Consider the following 27,045-nt stretch of genomic DNA (forward strand, 5'->3'; position numbering starts at 1 on the left):
GTCAGTTTGGTACCATTGGCAAATCTTGAAATTTTACTCTGTATTGGGCGGCGCAGTGGTTAGCACTGCAGCCTCACAGCTCCAGCGATCCAGGTTCGGTTCTGGGTACTGCCTGTGCGGAGTTTGAAAGTTCTCCCTGTGTCTGCATGGGTTTTCGCCGGGTGCTCCGGTTTCCTCCCACAGCCAAAGACTTGCAGGTTGATAGGTAAATTGGCCATTGTAAATTGCCCCTAGTGTAGGTAGTTGGTAGGAGAATGGTGGGGATGTGGTAGAGAATAAGGGGTTAATATAGGATTAGTATAAATGGGTGGTTGTTGGTCGGCACAGACTCGGTGGGCCGAAGGGCCTGTTCCAGTACTGTATCTCTAAATAAATAAATAAATATCCACGACATTTATATAAATCAAAAAGCAGTGGTTCTCGTGTTACATCCTCAGTGAGGTTATTAACATGAAAAATGAGATATAAACCCCCTAGACCAATTTAACAAATTAGATGGTAAAATTTCACATTTTCACAATCATTACAGTGCAGAAGGAGGCCATTCGGCCCATCTTGTCCGCACCAGCTCTCTGAAAGAGCAACTCGCTCAGTTCTGTTCCCCTGCCTTCTCCCCATAACCCTGCACATTCTTCCTTTTCATATAACTGTCTAATTCCCTTTTGAATGCTTCAATTGAACCTGCCTCCACCACGCGCATTCCAGACCTAACCACTCGCTGTGTGAAAAAGTTTTTCCTCATGTCTCTTTTGCTTCTCTTACCAATACTTCCAGTCTGTGCCCTCTCCTTCCCGATCCTTTCATGAGTGGGAACAATTTCTCTCTATTCTGTCCGGACCCCTCATGATTTTGAATACCTCTGTCAAATCACCTCTCAGCCTTCTCTTCAAGGAAAACGTCTTTCGCTGTATCGCTTCGCGCTCTTTGTTGTCCTGGTAACTTTTCACAGAGTGGAGGTGAGGTCATCTGACCTTTTGAACTCCATCTTCAACGTTTAAAAATCACAATTTTTAAGAGGTAATCATGTTACAAGGTCCAGCGTTTGTAATACTAGCACTGACCCTTGGGGAACACCACTGTCCACCATCTTCCTGTCTGAAAAGCCAACCAATTGGGCGGCACAGTGGCACAATGTTTAGCACCGCAGCCTCACAGCTCCAGTGACCCGGGTTCGGTTCTGGGTACTGCCTGTGTGGAGTTTGCAAGTTCTCCCTGTGACCACGTGGATTTCCACTGGGTGTTCTGGTTTCCTCCCATAGCCAAAGACTTGCAGGTTGATAGGTGAATTGGCCATTGTAAATTGCCCCTAGTGTAGGTAGGTGGTAGGAGAATTGGGGGAAGGTGGGGCTTTGGTTGGAAATATGGGATTAATGTAGGATTAGTATAAATGGGTGGTTGATGGTCGGCGCAGACGCGGTGGGCCCGAAGGGTCTGTTTCAGTGCTGTATCTCTATGACTCTATTTACAATGACTGGATGTTTTCTGTCCTTAAGCCATTTTTTAAAATCCAGGCTGACACTGACCCTGCCTATTCCATGAGTCTTAATTTTGTTAACCAGTCTTTTATATGGCACTTTGTCAAATGCTTTGTTAAAATCCATATAGACAACATCCACCACATTCCTCTCATCAACCTTCTCTGTTACTTCAATAAAAAATTCAGTTAGATTAGTCTAACACAATCTGCTTTTTGCAAATCCATGCTGGCTCTCCGTAACTAACTCAAAGCTTTCCAAGTGCTTGTTAATTTTTTCCTTGATTATTGTTTCTAAAACCTTATGCTAGAGCATGGCTACCCGACCCAAACCCGACGGGACCCAACGAGATGTGTCAGGTCCGGGTCTGGTTGCTTTTCTGGGTCCAGCATTGGGGCTTGGCTCGGGCCGGGTCGGGGACACTATCACCACGTGGCCCCAATCTTAATGTATTTTTTAAACAACCTTTCAAGTCCAGTTACAGTTTTTGTTGCTTATCTGCACAAGCTTAAAAAGTGAAAACGAAAGCTAGGTTAACTGAACATTCCGGTGGTTGTGTCGGGCGCGGGAAAAAATGACAGGGCTCTGGTCAGATGTGGCTCTGTCGGGCTCGGGTCAGGTTTCATTTGCAGACCCGAGCCGGCCTTTACCTTACACACCACTGATATTAACCTGACTGACCCCTAGTTAGCGGGAATGTCCTTTTCTTGAACAAGAGTATCCACTTGCCAATTGCCAGTCCACTGGCACCTCTTCCATATCTAGGGAAGATTGGAAGATTATGGATAGCCCTTCCGCTATCTCCATCCCCATTTCCCTTAAAAATCTGCAGTGCAAGCCATCTAGCCTTGCCCTGTGCCTCAGAGCACATATCGTCCTCTTTGTCCCTAATGAACCCACCCACCCCTTAATACCCACTTACTATTTACATGCCGGTGGAAGATTTTTGGATTCTCTCTTGCTATTCTATTCTCGTATTCTATCTTTGCAAGTCTTATTTTCCTCTTCTGTTCCCCTCTTGTCATCCAAGGAGCCCTGGATTTGGTTCCCTACCTTTCAATCCTGTTGGAATGTACCGAGTATGTTAATGTTTTTCCTGTCAGTTTTTGGTTCTTCCATTTTATCCTGGCTAGATCCCTTCTCATTCCATTGAAGTTAGCCTCTTCCAAGTTAGAAGTTCTACTTTAGATTGTTCCTTGGTCTTGTCAATTACTAATCTAAACCTTTGGTATAATGATCACTCTCGTGTCCCCTCACAGACACTTGGCCCACTTCATTTCTCAGCACCAGATCCAGCAATGCCTCCTTCCGAGTTGGACTGAGAACATGTTGTCAAGGCAGTTCTCCTGAACACATTTCAGGAATTCCTCCTCCTCCTCCTCCTCCTAACCCATTACTCTAACATTAACCCATTCGACATTTGGATAATTAAAGTCCCTCAATAACACCACTCTACAGTTCTTGCACATCTGTGATTTCCATCCAGATTTGCCTATAGAATACTTTCACTAGTGTGATCATACCTTTTTTGCTTCTCAACTCTAACCAAATGGATTCTGTCCTTGCCCCTCAAGGGTCTTTCCTATCTTTTCTGAACACTTTATATCCTTGTATATCAAGTAGCCAGCCCTCACTATTTTTAATATAAAATAAAAACAAGAAATGCTGGAACCACTCAGCAGGTCTGGCAGTATCTGTAGAAAGAAAAGCAGAGTTAACGTTTCGGGTCAGTGACCCTTCTTCGGAACTGGCAAATATTAGAAATGTCAAAGGTTATAAGCAAGTAAGACGGGGATGGGGCAAGCGATAACAAAGGAGAAGGTGTAGATTGGACAAGGCCACATAGCTGACCAAAAGGTCATGGAGCAAAGGCAAACAGTATGTTAATGGTGTGTTGAAAGACAAAGCATTAGTACAGAAAAGGTGTTAACGGACTGAAGATTGAACAGCAGCAAGTACAAACGTGAAAAAAAAACAGTCGGTAAGCAAACTGAACAAACTAAGATGAAATGAAATAAACATTAAAAAAATTGTAAAAAATGTAAAAAAGAAATAATAACTAAAAATAAAAGTAAAATGGGGGGCCCGTCATGCTCTGAAATTATTGAACTCAATGTTCAGTCCGGCAGGCTGTAGTGTGCATAATCACTAAATGAGATGCTGTTCCTCGAACTTGCGTTGATGTTCACTGGAACACTGCAGCAAGCCCAGGATAGAGATGTGAGCAGAGGGGAGTGTTGAAATGGGAAGCAACCGGAAGCTCGGGATCCTGTTTGCGGACTGAGCGGAGGTGTAATGCAAAACGGTCACCCAGTCTGCGTTTGGTCTCCCCAATGTAGAGGAAACCACATTGTGAGCAGCAAATACAGTATACTACATTGAAAGAAGTACAAGTAATTTGCTGCTTCACCTGAAAGGAGTGTTTGGGGCCTGGGATAGTGAGGAGAGAGGAGGTAAATGGGCAGGTATTACACCTCCTGCGATTGCAGGGGAAGGGGCCATGGGATGGGGACGAGGTGGTGGGGGTAATTGAGGAGTGGACCAGGGTGTCACGGAGGGAACGATCCCTTCGGAATGCTGACGGGAGGGGAGGGGAAGATGCGTTTGGTAGTGGCATCACGCTGGAGGTGGCGGAAATGGCGGAGGATGATCCTTTGGATATGGAGGCTGATGGGGTGGAAAGTGAGGACAAGGGGAACCCTGTCACGGTTCTGGGAGGGTGGGTGAGGGGTGAGGGTAGAGGTGCGGGAAATGGGCCGGACACGGTTGAGGGCCCTGTCAACAACAGTGGGGGGGAATCCTCGGTTGAGGAAAAAGGAGGTCATATCAGAAGCACCATCATGGAAGGTAGCATCATCAGAGCAGATGCGTCGGAGACGGAGAAACTGGGAGAATGGAATGGAGTCCTTAGAGGAGGTAGGGTGTGAAGAAGTGTAGTCGAGGTAGCTGTGGGAGTCGGTGGGCTTATAATGGATATTAGTAGACAACCTATCCCCAGAGCTGGAGACAGAGAAGTCAAGGAAGGGAAGGGAAGTGTCCGAGATGGACCATGTCAAGGTGAGAGAAGGGTGGAAATTGGAAGCAAAGTTGATAAAGTTTTCCAGTTTGGGGCGGGAGCAGGAAACGGCACTGATACAGTCATCAATGTACCGGAAAAAGAGTTGGGGGAGGGGGCCTGAGTAGGACTGGAACAAAGAATGCTCGACATATCCCACAAAAAGACAGGCATAACTAGGACCCATGCGGGTACCCATAGCGACACCTTTTACTTGAAGGAGGTGAGTGGAGTTGAAGGAGAAGTTGTTCAATGTGAGAACAAGTTCAGCCAGGCGGAGGAGGGTGTTGGTGGATGGGGACTGGTTGGGCCTCTGTTCCAGGAAGAAGCGGAGAGCCCTCAAACCATCCTGGTGGGGGATGGAGGTGTAGAGCGATTGGACATCCATAGTGAAGAGGAGGCGGTTGGGACCAGGAAACTGGAAATTGTCAAAATGACGTAGGGCGTCAGAAGAGTCACGGATGTAGGTGGGAAGAGACTGGACCAGCGGAGAAAAGATAGAGTCAAGATAGGAAGAAATAAGTTCAGTGGGGCAGGAGCAGGCTGACACAATGGGTCTGCCGGGACAGTCCCGTTTGTGGATTTTGGGAAGGAGGTAGAAGCGGGCTGTCCGGGGTTGCGGGACTATGAGGTTGGAAGCTGTAGAGGGAAGATCTCCAGAGGAGATGAGGTCAGTGACAGTCCTTTGGACAGTGGCTTGACGTTCGGTGGTGGGGTCATGGTCCAGAGGGAGGTAGGAAGAAGTGTCTGTGAGTTGGCGTTGAGCTTCTGCAAGGTAGAGGTCGGTATGCCATACAACAGCAGCAGCACCCTTGTCTGCAGGTTTGATGATCATGTTGGGGTTAGATCTGAGAGAACGGAGTGCCTCAAATTCAGAGGGGATAGGTTAGAGTGAGTGAGGGGGGCAGAGAAATTGAGAAGACCAATGTCTCGCCGACAGTTTTCAATGAAGAGATCAAGAGCGGGTAAGAGGCCAGGGGGAGGGGTCCAGGTAGAGGGAGAATGCTGGAGGCGGGTGAATGGGTCTGCTGGTCGGGGGGAGGACTCCTGGTCAAAGAAGTGAGCCATGTTTCATTTTTACCACAACATCATATTCCCATACAGCTATTTGTGCTTGTAGCTCACCAATCTTATTCACTACACATTGTGCGTTTACATACATACATTGTAAACCTGTCTTTGTATTCCCTGTAGTCCTTCTTAGTCTGCTATCTAATTTGGTACTACTTCCTTCTCTAGTATTATCCAACATTCTCACTCCTTTATGCGCTGTATCCTCTTTTCGACTTCTATGTGCTGGTGCCCATCCTTCCTGCCAGTTTAGTTTAAACCCTCCCCAACCACACAAGTGAAGCTCCCTGTGAGGAAATTGGTCCCAGTCCTGTTGAGGTGCAACCCGTTCCTTTTTGAAGGGGCCCCTCCTGTCCCAGAACTGGTACAATTGTCCCAAGGTTCTGAAGGCCTCCCTCCTGCACCATGCCTCAAGGATTCTCCTTTTCATCCTATTACTGCTGTCGCTGGTGCGTGTCACTGGGAGCAATTCAGAGATTGCTACCTTTTGAGTTCCTACTTCTTAACTTCCTCCTTAGCTCCTGAGCGTCTGACCATGGCACCTCAATACCTGTCCTCTCTGTCATTGGTACTGAGATGTACCACAGCTTCTGGGTCACTCCCATCCCCCTGCAGAATATTCTGCGCCCTCGTCATGATGACTTTTACCATGACATCATGGAGGCAACACACCTTGCGGGACTTGTGATGACTGTTACAGAAATGCCTGTCTGCCCCCATAACTATGGAATCTCCTATAATGACTGCATTTCTACTTTTTGCTGATCCCTCCTGTGCAGTCTCTTGCCCATTGGTACCATGGTCTAGACTGTACTCCTTTAAGATGTCGTCAACTACCAGCAATCTCCAAAGCTGAATATCTGCTTGACAGTGGCACATACCCTGAAGACACCTGCACTTCCTAACTCTTCCGGATGGCTACCCATTTACTGTACTAAAATCTGTCTGCCTGTGAGGTGAACACCTCCTGGAACATACAATCCAGGAAACTCTCCTGCCTCCTGATGCTCTGCAGTGACTCCAGCTGCCACTCAAACTCAGAAATCCTGAGCTTGAGCTGATGCAGCTGTAACACTTTCTACACACATGGTCACCCAAGACACACACACTGTCCTGGATTCCCATATAGCGCAGGAAGTGCGAGCAACCGGTCTCAGCTGACCATTCATGAATTTTAAAAAATCACTTTCCTTTTTAAAATCTAGTTTTAAGGCTGATTGATGTTCTGCTTGTAGTGTTATTCCTCAGTTATTTTCAGACCACTTTTAAAGAAAAGCCTTCTCAGGGAATTTACTCTTGCTGGGCTACAGTTCATGGGGGAGGTGATGGCATAGTGGTAATGTTTTTTTTAATTCATTCATGGGATGTGGGCGACGCTGGCCAGGCCAGCATTTATTGCCCATCCCTAATTGCCCTTGAGATGACTGAATGACAACAATGTCGTGAGACTAGTAACCCAGAGCCCCAGGCTAATGCTCTGGGGACATGGGTTCGAATGGAATTTGAATTCAATTAATAAATCTGGAATTTAAAAAGCTAGTCTAGTGGTGATCATGAAACCATTGTCGATTGTTGTAAAAACCCATCTGGTTCACTAATGTCCTTTAGGGAAGGAAATCTGCTGTCCTTACCTGGTCTGGCCTACATGTGACTCCAGACACACAACAATGTGGTTAACTCTTAACTGCTCTCTGAATGGCTGAACAAGCCACTCAGTTATATCAAATTGCTACAAAGCCTAAGAAAAAGAATGAAACGGGACGGACTGCCCAGCATCGACCTCGACACCAGAAACGGCAATGGCAAATGCAACCCTGTCGACCCTGCAAAGTCCTCTTTACTAACATCTGGGGGCTTGTGCCAAAACTGGGAGAGCTGTCCCACAGACAAGTCAAGCAACAGCCTTATATAGTCACACTCACTTGAATCATACCTTACAGTGTCCCAGACGCCACCATCACCATCTTTGGGTATGTCCTGTCCCACCGGCGGGACAGACCGACCAGAGGTGGCGGCGCAGTGGTATATAGTCGGGAGGGAGCTGCCCTGGGAGTCCTGAACATTGACTCTAGACCCAATGAAGTCTCATGGCATCAGGTCAAACATGGGTAAGGAAACCTCCTGCTGATTACCACCTACCGCCCTCCCTCAGCTGATGAATCAGTACTCCCATGTTGAACACCGATTGGAAGAAGCACTGAGGGTAGTAAGGGCACAAGATGTACTCTGGGTGGGGGGACTTCAATGTCCATCGCCAAGGGTGGCTTGGTAGCACCACTACTGACTGAGCTGGCCAAGTCCTAAAGGATATAGCTGCTAGATTGGGTCTGCAGTGGGTAGTGAGGGAAAAACCAACTTGACCTTGTCCTCACAAATCTACCTGTTGCAGATGCTTCTGACAGTGTTGGTAGGAGTGACCACCACACAGACCATATGGAGACGAAGTCCATCTTCACACTAAGAGTACCCATCATTGTGTTATGTGGCACTACCACCGTGCTAAATGGAATAGATTTCAAACAGATATAGCCACTCAAAACTGGGCATCCGTGAGGCGCTGTGGGCCATCAGCAGCAGCAGAATTGTTTTCAACCACAATCTGTAACCTCATGTCCCCACATATTCCCCATTCTACCATTACCATCAAGCCGGGGGAGCAACCCTTATTCAATGAAGAGTGCAGGAGGGCATGCCACGAGCAGCACCAGGCATACCTCAAAATGAGGTGTCAGCCTGATGAAGCTACAACACAGGACTATTTGCATGCCAAACTGCAGAAGCAGCATGTGATCGACAGGGCCAAGCGATCCCAGAACCAACGGATCAGGTCTAAGCTCTGCAATCCTGCCACATCTAGTCATGAACAGTGGTAGACGATTAAGCAACGAACTCGAGGAGAAGGCTCCACAAACATCCCCATCCTCAGTGATGGGGGAGCCCAGCACATCAGTGCAAAAGACAAGGCTGAAGCATTTGCATCCATCTTCAGCCAGTGGTATCGAGTGGATAATCTATCTGAGCCTCCTCCTGAGGTCCCCAGCATCACAGAAGCCAGTCTTCAGCAAATCTGATTCACTGCACGTGATATCAAGAAATGGCTGAAGGCACTGGATACTGCAAAGGGTTCCGCCAGAGCCACTCAGATCCTGACCTCATTACAGCCTTGGTTCAAACATGGACAAAAGAGCTGAACTCCAGAGGTGAGGTGAGAGTGACTGCCTTTGACATCAAGGCAGCATTTGACTGACTATGGCATCAAGGAGCCTTAGCAAAACTGGAGTCAATGGGAATCAGGGGGAAAACTCTCTGCTGGTTGGAGTCATACCTAGCACAAAGGTTGTGGTCGTTGGAGGTCAATCATCTCAGTCCCAGGACATCACTGCAGGAGTTCCTCAGGGTAGTGTCCTAGGCCTAAACATCTTCAGCTGCTTCATCAATGACCTTCCGTCCATCATAAGGTCAGAAATGGGGATGTTCGCTGATGATTGCACAATGTTCAGCACCATTCGCGACTCCTCAGATACTGGAGCAATCCATGTGCAGCAAGACCTGGATAATATCCAGGCTTCGGCTGATAAGTGGCAAGTAACATTTGCGCCACACAAGGCCAGGAAATGACCAATTCAAATGAGAGAATCTAACCATCTCCCCTTGATGTTCAATGGCATTACCCTTGCTGAATCCCCCACCATCAACATCCTGGGGATTACAATTGAACAAAAACTGAACTGGACCGCCACATAATTGCTGTGGTCACAAGAGCAGGTCAGAGGCTGGGAACTGTGGCGAGTAACTCACCTCCTGTCTCCCCAAAGTCTGTCCACCCTCTACAAAGTACAAGTCAGGAGTGTATTGGAATACTCTCCACTTGCCTGGATGAATGCAGCTCCAACAACACCCAAGAAGGTCGACACTAACCAGGACAAAGCAGCCCGCTTAATTGGCATCCTATTCAGCACACTCAACATTCACTCCCTCCACCACTGATGCACAGTGGCAGCAGTGTGTACCACCAACAAGATTCACTACAGCAACTCACCAAGGCTCCTCCGACAGCTCCTTCCAAACCCATGATCTCTACCACCTAGAAGGACAAGGGCAGCAGATGCATGGGAACACCATCACCTGCAAGTTCCCCTCCAAGCCACACAGCATTCTGACTTGGAACAAAAATAAAAGGAAAATACTGCGGATGCTGGAAATCTGAAATAAAAACAAAAGTTCTGGAATGATAAGGGATGGACCACCCGGCATCGACCTAGGCACCGGAAACGACAACGGCAAACCCAGCCCTGTCGACCCTGCAAAGTCCGCCTTACTAATATCTGGGCGCTTGTGCCAAAGTTGGGAGAGCTGTCCCACAGACTGGTCAAGCAACAGCCTGACATAGTCATACTCACGGAATCATACCTTACGGACAATGTCCCAGACATTGCCATCACCATCCCCGGGTATGTCCTGTCCCACCGGCAGGACAGATCCACCAGAGGTGGTAGCACAGTGGTAGACAGTAGGGAGGGAGTTGCCCTGGGAGTCCACAAACATCGACTCCGGACCCCATGAAGTCTCATGGCATCAGGTTAAACATGGACAAGGTAACCTCTTATTGCTTACCACCTACCGCCCTCCCTCAGCTGATGACTCAGTACTCCTCCATGTTGAACACCGCTTGGAGGAAGCACTGAGGGTGGCAAGGGCACAAAGTGTACTCTGGGTGGGGGACTTCAATGTCCATCACCAAGAGTGGCTCGGTAGCACCACTACTGACCGAGCTGGCCAAGTCCTAAAGGACATAGCTGCTAGACTGGGTCTGTGGCAGGTGGTGGGGGAACCAACACGAGCGAAAAACATACTTGACCTTGTCCTCACCAATCTGCCTGCTGCAGATGCTTCTGTCCATGACTGTATTGGTAGGAGTGACCACTGCACAGTCCTCGTGGAGACGAAGTCCCGTCTTCACATTGAGGATACCGTCCATCATGTTGTGTGGCTTGACCACCGTGCTAAATGGGATAGATTTCGAACAGATCTAGCAATGCAAAACTGGGCATTATTGAGGCGCTGTGGGCCATCAGCAGCAGCAGAATTGTACTCAACCACAATCTGTAACCTCACAGCCCGGCATATCCCCCACTCTACCATTACCATCAAGCCAGGAGACCAACCCTGGTTCAATGAAGAGCGCAGGAGGGCATGCCAGGAGCAGCACCAGGCATACCTCAAAATGAGGTGTCAACCTGGTGATGCTACAACACAGGACTATCTGCATGCCAAACTGCGTAAGCAGCATGCGATAGACAGAGCTAAGCGATCCCATAACCAACGGATCAGATCTAAGCTCTGCAGTCCTGTCACATCCAGCCGTGAATGGTGGTGGACAATTAAACAACTAACTGGAGGAGGTGGCTCCACAAATATCCTCTTCCTCAATGATGGGGGAGCCCCGCACATCACTGCGAAAGATAAGGCTGAAGCATTTGCAACAATCTTCAGCCAGAAGTGCCGAATTGATGATCCATCTGGGCCTCCTCCTGAAGTCCCCAGCATCACAGATGCCAGACTTCAGCCAATTCGATTCACTCCGCGTGATATCAAGAAACGACTGAAGGCACTGGATACTGCAAAAGCGATGGGCCCTGACAACATTCCGGCAATAGTACTGAAGACCTGTGCTCCAGAACTTGCCGTGCCCCTAGCCAAGCTGTTCCAGTACAGCTACAACACTGGCATCTACCCTACAATGTGGAAAATTGCCCAGGTATGTCCTGTACACAAAAAGCAGGACAAGTCCAACCCGACCAATTACCACCCCATCAACCTACTCTCAATCATCAATAAAGTGATGGAAGGTGTCATCAACAGTGCCATCAAGCAGCACTTGCTTAGCAATAACTTGCTCAGTGACGCTCAGTTTGGGTTCTGCCAGGGCCACTCAGCGCCTGACCTCATTCCAGCCTTGGTTCAGACATGGACAAAAGAGCTGAACTTGAGGTGAGGTGAGAGTGACTGCCCTTGACATCAAGGCAGCATTTGACCGAGTATGGCATCAAGGAGCCCTAGCAAAACTGATGTCAATGGGAATCGGGGGAGGGAAACCCTCCGCTGGCTGGAGTCATACCTAGCGCAAAGGAAGATGGTTGCGGTTGTTGGAGGTCAATCATCTGAGCTCCAGGACATCACTGCAGGAGTTCCTCAGGGTAGTGTCCTAGGCCCATCCATCTTCTGCTGCTTCATCAATGACGTTCCTTCAATCATAAGGTCAGAAGTGGGGATGTTCGCTGATGATTGCACAATGTTCAGCACCATTCGTGACTCCTCAGATACTGAAGCAGTCCGTGTAGAAATGCAGCAAGACCTGGACAATATCCAGTCTTGGGCTGTTAAGTGGCAAGTAACATTTGCGCCACACAAGTGCCAGGCGATGACCATCTCCAACAAAGGAGAATCTAACCATCTCCCCTTGACATTCAATGGCATTTCTATCGCTGAATCCCCCACTATCAACATCCTAGGGGCTACCATTGACCAGAAACTGAACTGGAATAGCCAAATAAATACTGTGGCTACAAGCGCAGGTCAGAGACTAGGAATCCTGAGGTGAGTAACTCACCTCCTGACTCCCCAAAGCCTGTCCACCATCTACAAGACACAAGTCAGGAGTGTGATGGAATACTCTCCACTTGCCTGGATGGGTGCAGCTCCAACAACACTCAAGAAGCTCAACACCATCCAGGACAAAGCAGACCACTTGATTGGCACCCCATCTACAAACATTCACTCCCTCCACCACCGACGCACAGTGGCAGCAGTGTGTACCATCTATAAGATGCACTGCAGCAATGCACCAAGGCTCCTTCAACAGCATCTTCCAAGTCCGCGACCTCTACCAACTAGAAGGACAAGGGCAGCAAATACATGGGAACACCACCACGTGCAAGTTCCCCTCCAAGTCACACACCATCCTGACTTAGAACTATATCGCCGTTCCTTCACTGTCGCTAGGTCAAAATCCTGGAACTCCCTCCCTGACAGCACTGTGGGTGTATCTACCCCAAATGGACTGCAGCAGTTTAAGAAGGCAGCTCACCACCACCTTCTCAAAGGCAATTAGGGATGGGCAATAAATGCTGGCCTGGCCAGTGACGCCCACATCCCATGAATGAATAAAAAAAAAACTCAGCAGTTCAGGCAGCATCTGTGGAGTGAAAAGCTAAGTTAATGTTTCATGTCAGTAACCTTTCATCAGAATGGGTAAAGGTTAGAAGTGTAATAGGTTTTTAAGCAAGTGAAGTGGGGTTCGGTGGGGAAAGAGAACAAAAGGGAAGATGTGTGATAGCCAGAGGATAGGAGCGATTAAAGGCCTGCTCAGGTCGGGTGATAAAGGACCTGAGCGAACCACAGCAGACCTGGGCCCGACCTGGCCCGAGTCCCTCCAGTTTTCCTTGACCAGACCCGACCCAACCCGACCATCCCTCTACTTCCCTTCGGACTCGGAACCTCCAGGAAGCTACAGTGCATGCGTGATGATGTCATAGTGATGTCACTCGCTCACTGCGCAGACTCAGTTTTGACCCGCACTCCCAGCTCAGGTAAGTTTTTAAAATTTCAATACTTGCCAGCAGAGCACTTACTGTGTGTGCTCAGCCTGACCTGACCTGACCTGACCTGAGCCTGAAAGCCGGATCTGGAAGATGGGCTCGACCCGACCCGAACCCGACACGTCGTTGGGTCCTGTTGGGTTCAGGTTGGGTAGCTGGCCTTCAGGAGAGATTAACTGACAAGGAGGCCAAGACAAAGGGAGTGTGCTAATGGTGTGGTGAAAGACAAAGCATTAGTGCAGAGACACTGTTAATGTCAGAATAATGAACAGCTCTGTTCAAAAGCACAATCATGAAAAACCATTTTTAAGGCAGGCACATGGTTTTTAAAAAAAAAGATAAAACAAACTAAAATACAAGAATGAAATAGGGCCAGTCATGCTCTGAAATTATTGAACTCCGTGTTCAGTCCGGAAGGTTGTAGAGTGCCTAATCGGAAAATGAGGTGTTGTTCCTCAAGCTTGCATTGATGTTCACTGGAGCAGGCCAAGGACAGAATTGTGGGCATGGGAGCAGGCTGGTGAATTGAAATGGCCAGCTTCCAAATGACTTGGAACTATATTGCTATTCCTTCACTGTGGCTGGGTCCAAATTCTGGAACTTCCTTTCTCACAGCACTGTGGGTGTACTTACACCCCGAGGACTACAGTGGTTCAAGGAGGCAGCTCACCACCACCTCCTCAAGGGCAATAGATACTGGCCTGCTCAGTGACGCCCACATTCCCCAAATCAATATGTAAAAAAATCTGCATCTCTCCATACTGCCATAACTGAACATTTTTGTGACATGAACTGAAGAGTCAGATATTTGATCTTGGATGTTATCATAATTGGACCTGCTCTGACCTTGCCAGATACCCAGTAACTTTTAGCAGCCAACACTGGATAATGATTAGATGTGAGAGCTCTCCTTACTCACCCGAGAGTGCTGACTAATCATGCCACTTAGCAGATCTGCACTCAGTGAGCTCCACTTTGCATTGGTGTACCGTCTCATTTGAAGTGCCAGTTTGGATTAGTAAGTGCTCACTAGTATGGCTGTAAACCCATCGATGTCTCCAAATGGTTGTGAATGGTTTGCTCCCTACTTCGGGCAAGCTTACCTTGTTGTGCTACAAGGTATAGTCCAAAAGCAAAATACTGTGGTTGCTGGAAATCTGAAATAAAAACAGAAAATGCTGGAGACGCTCAGCAGATCAGGTTGCATTTGTGGAGAGAGAAAATATTCAAGTTTCAGAATTGGGGAAAATTAGAGATGTAATAGGTTTTAAGCAAGTGAAATGGGGGTGGGTGGGATACAATGGCAGACAGAAGAGATTGAATGTATAAAAATATTATGGTACAAGGCCACAAGAAGTGGTGATGGGCCAAGTGAAGAAATGAAAGGTGTGAATGGTAGAATGATGAACAGCTGCTGTCCAAAAGCAAAAGAAGAGAAAAACCAAAACCAGCAAAAAAGGAAACAAACTAAATGAAGGCAGCTTTACAATTCTGAAGTTGTTGGACTCCGTGAGTCTGGAAGGCTGCATAGTGCCTAATTGAAAGATGAGGTGCTGTTTCTCAAGCTTGCATTGAGTTCCATTGGAACACTGCAGGAAGTCAGGGTCAGAGTGGGAACAAAGTGTTCCATAAAATGATCACCCAATCTGCATTTGATGCCGTTTCCTCTACACTAAAGACATCATGAGCAGTGAATACCGTATACTAAATTGTAAGAGGTACAAGTAATTCGCTGTGAAGGGGCCTCATACAGCGAGAAGGGATGAGGTAAAAGGGGCAGGTGTTGAATGGTGAGAAAACCTCTACGAAGTAACACCTGGGTATCCTAACCATCGACACTGGCCTGTAGACTTATAAAATGGCAAGAATGTATAGACTGCAATTTTTGTTAAAGGGGCAATGTTCTATTTCCTTTTATTGATGAGCTAACTGGACATTCAGAAGAGGCATATAATCCAGCATGACTCTAAAACTAGTGAGCACACCCTACAAAACCCTATGGCACATAACTAAAAATTGTATTCCATCCCTTTTCCAAGTCTTGGAGATGGGATTTCAGCCTGTGTAATGGAGATTGCATCTGGATTAGAGTTTCCTGAGCTGAGAAATTGGAACTGCCTTGGTACTCAGCTGCTACTAATTTCTCTCTGTTCAGGCGCCTGTGGCACCAGACTGATTCCAAACACCGATTTCTGGGTTACTTTGAGTTCCTAGAAGCAACTGTAACTTGCATCATTGGAACTGCTTCTGGGCACTTCTTTCTTCTTTTCTTTTGGGCCTCCTTATCTCGAGAGACAATGGATACGCGCCTGGAGGTGGTCAGTGGTTTGTGAAGCAGCGCCTGGAGTGGCTATAAAGGCCAATTCTGGAGTGACAGGCTCTTCCACAGGTGCTGCAGAGAAATTTGTTTGTTGGGGCTGTTGCACAGTTGGCTCTCCCCTTGCGCCTCTGTCTTTTTTCCTGCCAACTACTAAGTCTCTTCGACTCGCCACAATTTAGCCCTGTCTTTATGGCTGCCCGCCAGCTCTGGCGAATGCTGGCAACTGACTCCCACGACTTGTGATCAATGTCACACGATTTCATGTCGCGTTTGCAGACGTCTTTATAACGGAGACATGGACGGCCGGTGGGTCTGATACCAGTGGCGAGCTCGCTGTACAATGTGTCTTTGGGGATCCTGCCATCTTCCATGCGGCTCACATGGCCAAGCCATCTCAAGCGCCGCTGACTCAGTAGTGTGTATAAGCTGGGGGTGTTGGCCGCTTCAAGGACTTCTGTGTTGGAGATATAGTCCTGCCACCTGATGCCAAGTATTCTCCGAAGGCAGCGAAGATGGAATGAATTGAGACGTCGCTCTTGGCTGGCATACGTTGTCCAGGCCTCGCTGCCGTAGAGCAAGGTACTGAGGACACAGGCCTGATACACTCGGACTTTTGTGTTCCGTGTCACTGCGCCATTTTCCCACACTCTCTTGGCCAGTCTGGACATAGCAGTGGAAGCCTTACCCATGCGCTTGTTGATTTCTGCATCTAGAGACAGGTTACTGGTGATAGTTGAGCCTAGGTAGGTGAACTCTTGAACCACTTCCAGAGCGTGGTCGCCAATATTGATGGATGGAGCATTTCTGACATCCTGCCCCATGATGTTCGTTTTCTTGAGGCTGATGGTTAGGCCAAATTCATTGCAGGCAGACGCAAACCTGTCGATGAGACTCTGCAGGCATTCTTCAGTGTGAGATGTTAAAGCAGCATCATCAGCAAAGAGGAGTTCTCTGATGAGGACTTTCCGTACTTTGGACTTCGCTCTTAGACGGGCAAGGTTGAACAACCTGCCCCCTGATCTTGTGTGGAGGAAAATTCCTTCTTCAGAGGATTTGAACGCATGTGAAAGCAGCAGGGAGAAGAAAATCCCAAAAAGTGTGGGTGCGAGAACACAGCCCTGTTTCACACCACTCAGGATAGGAAAGGGCTCTGATGAGGAGCCACCATGTTGAATTGTGCCTTTCATATTGTCATGGAATGAGGTGATGATACTTAGTAGCTTTGGTGGACATCCGATCTTTTCTAGTAGTCTGAAGAGACCACGTCTGCTGACGAGGTCAAAGGCTTTGGTGAGATCAATGAAAGCAATGTAGAGGGGCATCTGCTGTTCACGGCATTTCTCCTGTATCTGACGAAGGGAGAACAGCATGTCAATAGTCGATCTCTCTGCACGAAAGCCACACTGTGCCTCAGGGTAGACGCGCCCGGCCAGCTTCTGGAGCCTGTTCAGAGCGACTCGAGCAAAGACTTTCCCCACTATGCTGAGCAGGGAGATTCCACGGTAGTTGTTGCAGTCACTGCGGTCACCTTTGTTTTTATAGAGGGTGATGATGTTGGCATCGCGCATGTCCTGGGGTACTGCTCCCTCGTCCCAGCACAGGCATAGCAGTTCATGTAGTGCTGAGAGTATAGCAGGCTTGGCACTCTTGATTATTTCAGGGGTAATGCTGTCCTTCCCAGGGGCTTTTCCGCTGGCTAGGGAATCAATGGCATCACTGAGTTCCGATTTGGTTGGCTGTATGTCCAGCTCATCCATGACTGGTAGAGGCTGGGCTGCATTGAGGGCAGTCTCAGTGACAGCATTCTCCCTGGAGTACAGTTCTAGGTAGTGCTCAACCCAGCGGTCCATCTGTTTGCGTTGGTCAGTGATTATGTCCCCCGATTTAGATTTGAGGGGGGTGATCTTCTTGATGGTTGGCCCAAGAGCTCTCTTCATGCCATCATACATTCCTCTGATGTTTCCGGTGTCTGAGGCCAGCTGAATATGACTGCATAGGTGTTGCCAGTAGTCGTTTGCGCAACGCCTAGCTGTTCTTTGTGCAGTACTTCTGGCTGCTTTAAGTGCTGCGGATGTTAAATCGCTGGGGGCTTTCTTGTAGTTCAAAAGTGCAATGCGCTTAGCGGCTATGACAGGTTCCAGCTCTTCATTATGAGATTGAAACCAGTCTGCATTTCTCTTCGCACTTTTGCCGTAGGTGGTCAAAGCTGACTCATAGATGGCGTCTCTGATGTGGGCCCACTTGGTCTCAGCATCCCCTGTGGGAGTGTTTTGAAGGGCTGTTACAAGTGAATTTAGAAATTTTTGTAACAGCTGTGGGTGAGAAATTCTGCTCGTGTTGATGCGCGGGTGGCCCTTCTGCTTGGAATGATGCAACTTCTTTGGTCTGAGTCTAACCTTGCTGCACACCAGGGAGTGGTCGGTGTCGCAGTCCGCACTGTGGAAGCTGCGTGTGATTTGAACACTGTTTAAGGCGGCTCGCCTTGTGACAATGAGGTCTAGCTGGTGCCAACGACGTGATCTTGGGTGCCTCCATGAAACCTGGTGACAGGGTTTAGTGTGAAAGAACGAGTTGGTGATGCAGAGGTTATGATAGGTACACAACTCAAGCAGTCTCTGCCCGTTCTCATTCATCCTTCCAACGCCATAGCGCCCAAGGCAGGAGGGCCATGAGTCATGGTCGGCCCCAACCCTGGCATTAAAGTCCCCCAGCAGGAATAGGTGTTCGGTGTTGGGGATGCTGCTAATGATGTTATGGAGTTGTTCATAGAACTGGTCTTTAGCTTCAGGTGCGGAACAGAGTGTTGGAGCATAGATGCTGAGTAGGTGTACTGGACCAGAGGTGGTGAGCAGTCGGATGGACAGTATGCGTTCCGAGCCATTTGAGGGAGGCTCTATCATGCTGAGCAAGGAGTTTCTGATGGCGAAGCCCACTCCATGCTGTCTTGGTTCTTCAGGATCCCTGCCCTGCCAGAAGAAGGTGTAGTCTTGCTCTGCTAGAGAGCCACTCGCGGGGAGGCGAGTCTCCTGAAGTGCTGCAATGTCCACATTGAGTCTACTGAGCTCGTTGTTAATGATGGCGGTCTTCCGAGAATCGTTGATTTGTGTAAGGTCTTCCGACAGGCCAGGACACATAGTTCTGACGTTCCAGCTTGCAAAGCGAAGGGCTGGTACCTTCTTTCCTTTTTTCATGTTGTTTGGTGCGGTGTATCAGTCCACCTTTCGGGCAATGACCCTGAGCTCCAAGCACCCATTGAAGCAGGCAGACTGTGGCGGGACAGAACCTTATTGACCGGGGGCTGCCCGGTTTGAGGCGGGCGGTAGCTGTCCAGTGAGGTGCAATGACCTCTCCCACCGACAAAGGCAACCCGTGGCGCCCAGTTTCTACGCCAATTTATCTGGACTTATAACCCGTAACTGCTGCCTTCCGTGTTGTTTCAGTCGCTGTGAGGCAACTATGGAGTGACCTCTCCATGGCGCATGCCTGGGCAAATTTATGGAGGTTGAGAGTTGCCCAGTCGTCAAAACCCCCCTCTCGGCCTTTCTGGTGGGGTCCAAAGGAGTGCAGGACACGACGTTTGGCACCAGTATGGCTGCAGGAACTGCCGGAAACATGCCAAAGGTGACACATGACCGCCTACGGGGTTCCGCTCCGGATTTTCTGTTAGGGTTTACTCCCTTAGCCTTGGTCTCTCCCGAGACGCCCACAAGGCAGTGGGGTTGTTGGGGCCCCTACACAGGTGTAGGATGGTGCCGGTGGGAGGAGGGGATGCAAGGGGGAGGGGTAGAGGGAGGGGGTGGGGGGGGGGGGTGCAGGGGAAGGGGGTGCGGGGTGAAGATGGTGGAGCAGGGAAGGGGACGGGGGTGGGGGGGGTGGAAGGGGGGTAAAGGGGGGGGGGAGGGGGGGTGGAATCTGGTGCAGGTAATAAGCCATTTCCTCAGTGCCCACCATCGACGTCCGGAAAGCTCATCCACGTCCTTCGGGAGGTGAAGCATCATTTGGCAGACTTAGAGGTGATTACATTTGCTAAGGGTTTTTTTTTTTGCAGTGGTTTAAATAAAGGCATGCAGCATTGCCGACAGTGCGCTGCAGATGCTCTCCGAGCCATCTCCCGCGGGCGCTTTGAAGTTGCGGCCGGGGGGGCCGTTCGTGGATGTTTTGGGTGTTCGGGGCACCTTTTCACAGGACTTCTCTCGGGTCCCGCAGCTCCTTCTTCACCTCAATGGACTTACCGCATGCCGTGGCTGCAGACACTCTGGACTGTGAAGACAGCAGGATCGGAGATTAAAGTATCGACAGCTGTGCTGGGCACTAGGAACCCAAAATAATGCATCTCTAAGAGGGATGGAATTTATTAATCATAAAATGCTAATAGCTCCTTTCAAGATGTGATTTTTTTTCCTCCCAATATTTACAAATGACACAGACTTAACTCCCCTGCACTAGTCCTCATTTTTACTGAGCATTACCGGTGCAGGGCATGTTCGTTTCTGGTATTTTGACCACAATCTAACTAATAGATCCACAAAACCTAAGGATGTAGTTGCTTTGTGCAGGCTGAGTCCTGTGGTCCAGCATGGTTTGAGGGTTGCTTGTTTGTGACTAGTTAACTACTAAGCGCACACATTTATTTGTAATGAAAGATTTATGGTTTGGAATGTGATGGATTTGGAGTTCTTTGGAACTGTATCTAGTTGTGTGGCTGATTTTCAGTTTACAGTGCTTCACATTGGTAGTAATTTAATATCCTTGTTTGAACATGCCTCATTGGAGGCAGGTTTGTGATGTGAGTCAGTAATTGGTAAGGAGGTAGCAGAATACGAATCAAGGGAGCATTCTCTGATTGGTGGGCTGACAAGTTCCTCAGGGGTCTTGGCTTTTCACCATATCAATTAGTTAAGTGAAGGAATAGAGAGTTCTATATCCAGCATGATAGATGACACCAAGATAGGAGACACAGTAAGTTGAATAGATGGAAGCAGGAGTTGCAAAGGGACATGGGCAGACTCTCAGTGGGAAAATCTTTGGCAACACGGTAGCGTGTGAGGTCATCCACTTTGGATCGGAGACAGACAAATCCAAATATTGAGTGACAGGGAGTAAAAAGATTTTTTATTTGTTCATGGGATGTGGGTGTCACTGGCAAGGCATTTACTACCATCTCCATTTGCCCTTGAGAAAGTGATGGTGAGCCACCTTTTTGAAACAGTGCAGTCTGTATGGTATAGGTACACCCACGGTCCGGTTAGGGGGGATGGGGGTGCGGGGGAAGTTCCAGGATTTTGACCCAGTGAAGGAACCAAGTCAGGATGGTGTATGGCTTGGAAGGGAACTTGCAGGTGGTGATGTTCCCATGCATCTGATGCCATTGTTCTAGGTAGTGTCGCTGGGTCAAAATCCTGGAACTCCCTTCCAACAGCACTGTTGGTATACCTCACAACCCCCTACAACCCAAGGACTGCAGCGGTTTGAGAAGGCAGCTCGCCACCACCTTTTCAAGGGCGTTAGGGATGGGTAATAAATGCCGGCCTAGTCAGCGACACCCACATCCCATGAATAACAAGAAGGTCATGGGTTTGGAAGGTGTTGCAAAGGAGCCTTGGCGAGTTGCTGCAGTGCACCTTGTAGATGGTACACACTGCAGCCACTGTGTGCCAGTGATGGAGGAAGTGAATGTTTAAGATGGTAGATGTGATGCCGATCAAGCGGGCTGCTTTGTCCTGGATGGTGTTGACCTCCTTGAGTGTTGTTGGAGCACCACCCATCCAGGCAAGTGGAGAGTATTCCGTCACACTCCTGACCTGTGCTTTGTGGATGGGCTTTGGAAAGTCAGGTGGTGAGTTACTCCGTAATTCCCAACCACTGACCTGCTTGTGTGGTCACAGTATTCATATGGCTGGTCCAGTTCAGTTGTTGGTTGTGGTAACGCTCAGGATGTTGATAGTGGGGGATTCAGCAGTGGGAGTGTCGTTGAATGCCATGGGGTGATGGTTAGATTATCTCTTGTAGGGCATGAATGTTAACTTGCCACTTATAAGCCCAAGCCTTAAATGTTGTTCAGGTCTTGCTGCATGCTGGCACATACTGCCTCAGTACTTGAGGAGTTGCAAATGGTACTGAACATTGCGCAATCATCAGCGAACATCCCCACTTCTGACCTTACAATGGAGGGAAGGTCACTGAACCAGCTGAAGATGGCTAGGCCTCTGACACTGCCCTGAGGAACTCCTGCAACAATGTCCTGGGACTAAGCTGATTGGCCTCCAACAACCACGGCCCTCACCTTCCTTTGTGCTAGATATGACTCCAACCAGTGAAGAGTTTTTCCCTGATTCCCATTGATTTAAATTTTGCAAAGGCTCCTTGATGCCTCACATAGTCAAATGCTGCCTTGATGCCAAGGGCAATCATTCTAGCCTCACTTCTGGAATTCAACTCTTCAGTCCATGTTTGGACCAAGGCTGTAATGAGGTCAGGAGCCAGGTGCCCCTGGCAGAAGCCAAACTGAGTATCAATGAGCAGGTTATTGGTGAGTAAGTGTTGCTTGATAGCACTGTCGCGACACCTTTCATCACTTTGATGGGGTGGTAATCGGCCAGATTGGATATGTTTTGCTTTTTGTGGACAGGACATACCTGGGCAATTTTCCACATCGCTGAGTAGATGCCAGTGTTGTAGCTGTATTGGAACAGGGTGGGGCACAGCTAGTTTTGGAGCACAAGTCTTCAGTATGACAGCCAGAATGTTGTCAGGACCCATAGCGTTTCCTGTGTCTGTGCATCCAGCCATTTCCTTATCACGTGGAGTGAATCAAAATGGCTGACAACTGGCATTTATGATGCTGTGTACCGCAGGAGGAGGCAGAGTTGGATCATCCACTTGACCCTTCCGGTTTAAGATGATTGCTGATGCATCAGCCTTGCCTTTTTGACTGACGTGCTGGTCTCCCCCATCATTGATGATGAGCATGTTTGTAGAGCCGCCTCCTCTGGTTATTTGTTTGATAATTTACTCCCATTCACAACATGATGCAGTAGGACTGCAGTGCTTTGATCTGATCCTTTGGTTGTGGAGCCACTTAGCTCTGTCTACAGCATGCTGCTTCCACTGTTTGGCATGCATGTAGTCCTATTGTGGTTTCTCCAGGTTGACATCTTATTTTTGAGGTATGTCTGTTGCTGCTCCTGGCATGGTCTCCTACACTTCTCATTGAACCAGGGTTGGTAATGGTAAGGTGAGCAATGTGGGCCATGAGGTTATAGATTATAGTGGAATAAAATTCAGCTGTTGCTGATGGCCCACAGCGCCTCATGGATGTCCAGTTTTGAGCTGCTAGATCTGTTCTGAATATATCGCATTTAGCACAGTAGTTTTTTTTTAGATTAGAGATACAGCACTGAAACAGGCCCTTCGGCCCAACGAGTCTGTGCCGAACATCAACCACCCATTTATACTAATCCTACACTTATCCCATATTCCTACCAAACATCCCCACCTGTCCCTATATTTCCCTACCACCTACCTATACTAGTGACAATTTATAATGGCCAATTTACCTATCAACCTGCAAGTCTTTTGGCTGTGGGAGGAAACCGGAGCACCCGGAGAAAACCCACGCAGACACAGGGAGAACTTGCAAACTCCACACAGGCAGTACCCGGAATCGAACCCGGGTCCCTGGAGCTGTGAGGCTGCGGTGCTAACCACTGCGCCACTGTGCCGCCCTAGTAATGCCACAAAACATGATTGAGGGTGTCCTCAGTGTGTAGATGGGGCTTCATCTCCACAAGGACGGCACAGTAGTCACTGCCACCAATACGGTCAGGCAGATACATTTGCGACAGGTAGATTGGTGAGGACATGACCAAATAGGTTTTTCCCTCTTGTTGGTTCTCTCGCTGCCTGCTGCAGGCCCAGTCTGGCAGATATGTCCTTCAGGACTTGGCAGGCTCAGCCTATAGAGGTGCTACCTAGCCTCTGCTGGTGATGGATGTTGAAGTTCCCTGCCCAGAGTACATTCTATGCCCTTGCTACCCTCAGTGCCTCCTGCAAGTGATTTAGTTACCCATGTGCACCAATCCCTAAAAGCTAGTGCACAGATGCAAAGAATTAATCCAAATGAAATGCTGGCCTTTACAGCAAGGGGACTGGAATTCAAAAGTGAGGAAGTGATGCTTCAGTTGTGCAGAGCCTTGGCCAGACCTCATCTAGAGAATTGTGCTCAGTCTTAGACACTGAATCTCAGGGAAGATATTGGTCTTGGAGTGGGTACAGCACTGGCTTAAAATGATTTGAAGGGTTAAATTATGAAGACGGGTTGCATATGCTTAGTTTGTATTCCCTTGAGGGTGATCTGATTGAGGTATTTAAATGATAAAAGGGTTCAAAAGGGCAGCTGCAGAAAAACTAACTTCTGTAGTGGGAACATCCAGAACGAGAAGGCATAAAATTAAAATTAGAGCTAGCCCATTTAGGAAACAATGGTTCACACACAGGATAATGGAAATCTGGAACTCTGTTCCAAAGAGGCTGTGGATGCTGGGGTCAATTCAATATTTCAAGACTGATCAATAGATTTTTGTAGGGTTTGGATATTGAGGCATGTGGAACAAAGGCTGGTAACTGTTTTTTTGGTACAGATCAGCCATGATCTGAGTGGTAGAATAGCTCAAGGGGCTGGATTATCCAATCCTGTTCCTGCGCAAATTAACCATATACAAATAATTGTGTAACGTGCATTATGTAACTTTTAAGATCCCTCTGGATAGAACTTCCTTGGAGTAAAATAGACAGATTCTGTAATATGTTAATATGAAAATGCACTGTTGCATTATAGACACAATTTTAGGAATTAACTGTTTTTTCTGTTTTTGTAGCTATTTCAGCAAGAATTTATGGGGGTTGCTGCTTTACATCTGGTTGTCTCTAATGGACACTATGGTAATTTGAGTTTACAGCAAAATGTGCTTCTGTTCTATCTTAACTGGATACTGTAAAATACATTTTAAGAAAAAAATTCAAATTTGTACTCTGAATCCACTTAGTCATAGTTATACAGCACAGAGACAGGCCCTTCGGCCATTGTGTATGTGCTGGCCATCAAGCCTATCTATTCTAATCCCATTTTCCAGTACTTGGCCCGTAGCCTTGTATCACTTGATTCAATCCATTAATTTACACAATCTACTCGAAGGGAATAAAGCTTTTCCAGGGCTTGATGGAGATAACGGATTCTCTGCACGGACAGAGCATTTCATTTTACTATTTTTTTTCTCTTATGGTTCGTGATATATAGTTCAACAACTCCAATTCTTGGAGAAATGTTTGAAATGTGGATTATGTAGACAAGGACAGCCTAGGAACATAGGAGCAGGAGTGGTCATTTAGCTCATTGAGCCTGCTCTGCGATTCAATATGATCAGAGCTGATCATCCACTTCAATGCCTTTTTCCCACACTATCCTGATATCCCTTTATGTCATTGGTATTTAGAAATCTGTCAATCTCTACTTTAAACATACTCAATGACTGAGCTTCCACAGCACTCTGGGGTCGAGAATTCCAAAGATTCACAACCCTCTGAATAAAGAAATTTCTCCACATCTCTGTCCTAAGTGGGTTTCCCCTTTATTTTGAAATTGTGTCCCCTGGTTTTAAAATAACTTCAAAAAAAATCCCAAAAAGCAGCTATGCTTTGTGGTGGCAAAATTTGATTGCCATGCTTTTGTTTTCCAGTTAAAGGATCCAGATGTGATCAGATCCCTGCCAGTGCATTGGTTTTCATCTCAATCCCACCTTGCAGTTACTCTAGTTTAAAAATAAACATCTAAGCCTGTTTTTGCTGGTGTTTTAACACTTGACTTCCATCCAGAGAGTGGTGAGTTGAAAATTTCTTGCCTGTTTGGATGCGACCAGTTATTGATGAGCAGGGAGAACAGGAATTAACCATAGATGTTTACAGCGCAGAAGGTGGTCGGTCCATTGGCTCATCATGTCCACGTATGATCTTTGCTAGTGCATCCCTAACTAATCCTAATGCCTGCTCTTGGCCCTCTTTTTCAAATATAGATCCATTATTCTCCGTGGCAAAGCATTCACTATTCCAACAACTATTTAAGTAAAGAAATTTATCCTAATCTCAGACTGCTCCCTGAAACACTGTGATTCAATTTGATGACCCCTTTTTCCTTACTCTGCAACCAGAGGACATAGTCTCTTCCTATACCCTACCAAATTCTTCGTAATTTTAAAATAAAACTTAACTTTTCTCTTGATTTTTTTCTGCTGCAGTGTAAATAGTTTCAGTATCTCAAGTGACCTCCTTCTCATAATTATAGTTTCTCATCCCTGGTATAATAATGAATCTACTGCACTCGCCCCATGGCTTTAATGGCATTTCTATACTGGAGTATCCAGAACTGCCCGCAGGACTCTAATTGTGCCCTAACTGTTGTCATATACCAGTTTATTACCTCTTTACTTTAGTTCTTGATATCTCTATTTATAAAACCAAAAATGGCATTGGCTTTTTTTAATGGATTTATCTATCTGCATTGACGAGCGTACAAACTACAAGTAGGAGTAGGCTATTTGGCCCCTTGAGCCTCCTCTGCCATTCTAGAAGATCAAGGCTGATCTGTTTGTGGACATAACTCCACTTTCCCCGGCGTTGAGTCCCTTGTTTGTCAAGAATCTGTCTACCATGGCCTTAAAAACATTCAATGACCCTGCTTCCACTGCTCTCCTGGGAAGAGAGTTCCACAGACTCACGACCCTCAGCGAAAAAAATTCTCATCTCTGAATTAAATGGGAGAACTCTTATTATGAAACTGCGCCCCCTAGTTTTAGTATTTCCCACAAGGGGAAACATCCTTTCAGCATCCACCCTGTCAAGTCCCCTCAGGATCTTATTTGTTTTAACAAGATCACCTCTCATCCTTCTAAACTCCAATGAATATAGACCCAACCTGTCCAACTTTCCTGATAAAGTAACATCTCAACCCAGGAATCAGTCAAATGAGCATTCTCTGAACTGCTGCCAATGCAGTTCTATTCTTTCGTAAGTAAGGAGACCAAAACTGTCTCACCAATGCCTGTACAACTGTAGCAAAACATCTGTACTTTTATATTCCATTCCCCTTGCAATAAACGACAACATTGCATTTGCCTTCTTTATCACTTGCTGTACCTGCATACTAACATTTTGTGATTTGTGTACGAAGATACCCAGATCTCTCCTCTTCATTGGTAGGAGTTGCTTATAGGCCACCAAACAGTAGTGGTAGTGTGGGGCATGGCATTAATCAGGAGATTAGAGAAGCATGTAGCATGGGTAATACAGTAATCACGGGTGACTTCAATCTGCACATAGACTGGGTAAACCTAATGAGCACTAATACTGTGGATGACGAATTTCCTGAGTGTGTTTGGCATGGTTTTCTAGAGCGGTATATTGAGGAACTGATTGGAGAACAGGCTATTTTAGATCTAATATTATGTAATAAGAAACGACTAATTAATCTTGTTG

At 47.5% G+C, this 27,045-nt stretch overlaps 1 protein-coding gene across 5 annotated transcripts in view; it reads left to right on the forward strand.

Moving 5' to 3' along the window:
• ppp2r5d (protein phosphatase 2, regulatory subunit B', delta) overlaps positions 1-27,045 on the forward strand; it is a 352,877-nt gene that overhangs the window by 25,085 nt on the left and 300,747 nt on the right. The window contains exon 3 of one of the 5 annotated variants that reach the window (XM_068028210.1): positions 24,396-24,459. The exons of the other annotated variants lie outside the window; for them this stretch is intronic. Within the exon in view, the coding sequence (XP_067884311.1) occupies positions 24,396-24,459 (64 nt within the window). The remainder of the gene's footprint in view (positions 1-24,395; positions 24,460-27,045) is intronic. 5 annotated transcript variants of the gene reach the window in all.

This window comes from Heterodontus francisci, chromosome 3, assembly GCF_036365525.1.
Source record: "Heterodontus francisci isolate sHetFra1 chromosome 3, sHetFra1.hap1, whole genome shotgun sequence".
NCBI classification, from domain to species: Eukaryota; Metazoa; Chordata; class Chondrichthyes; order Heterodontiformes; family Heterodontidae; genus Heterodontus; species Heterodontus francisci.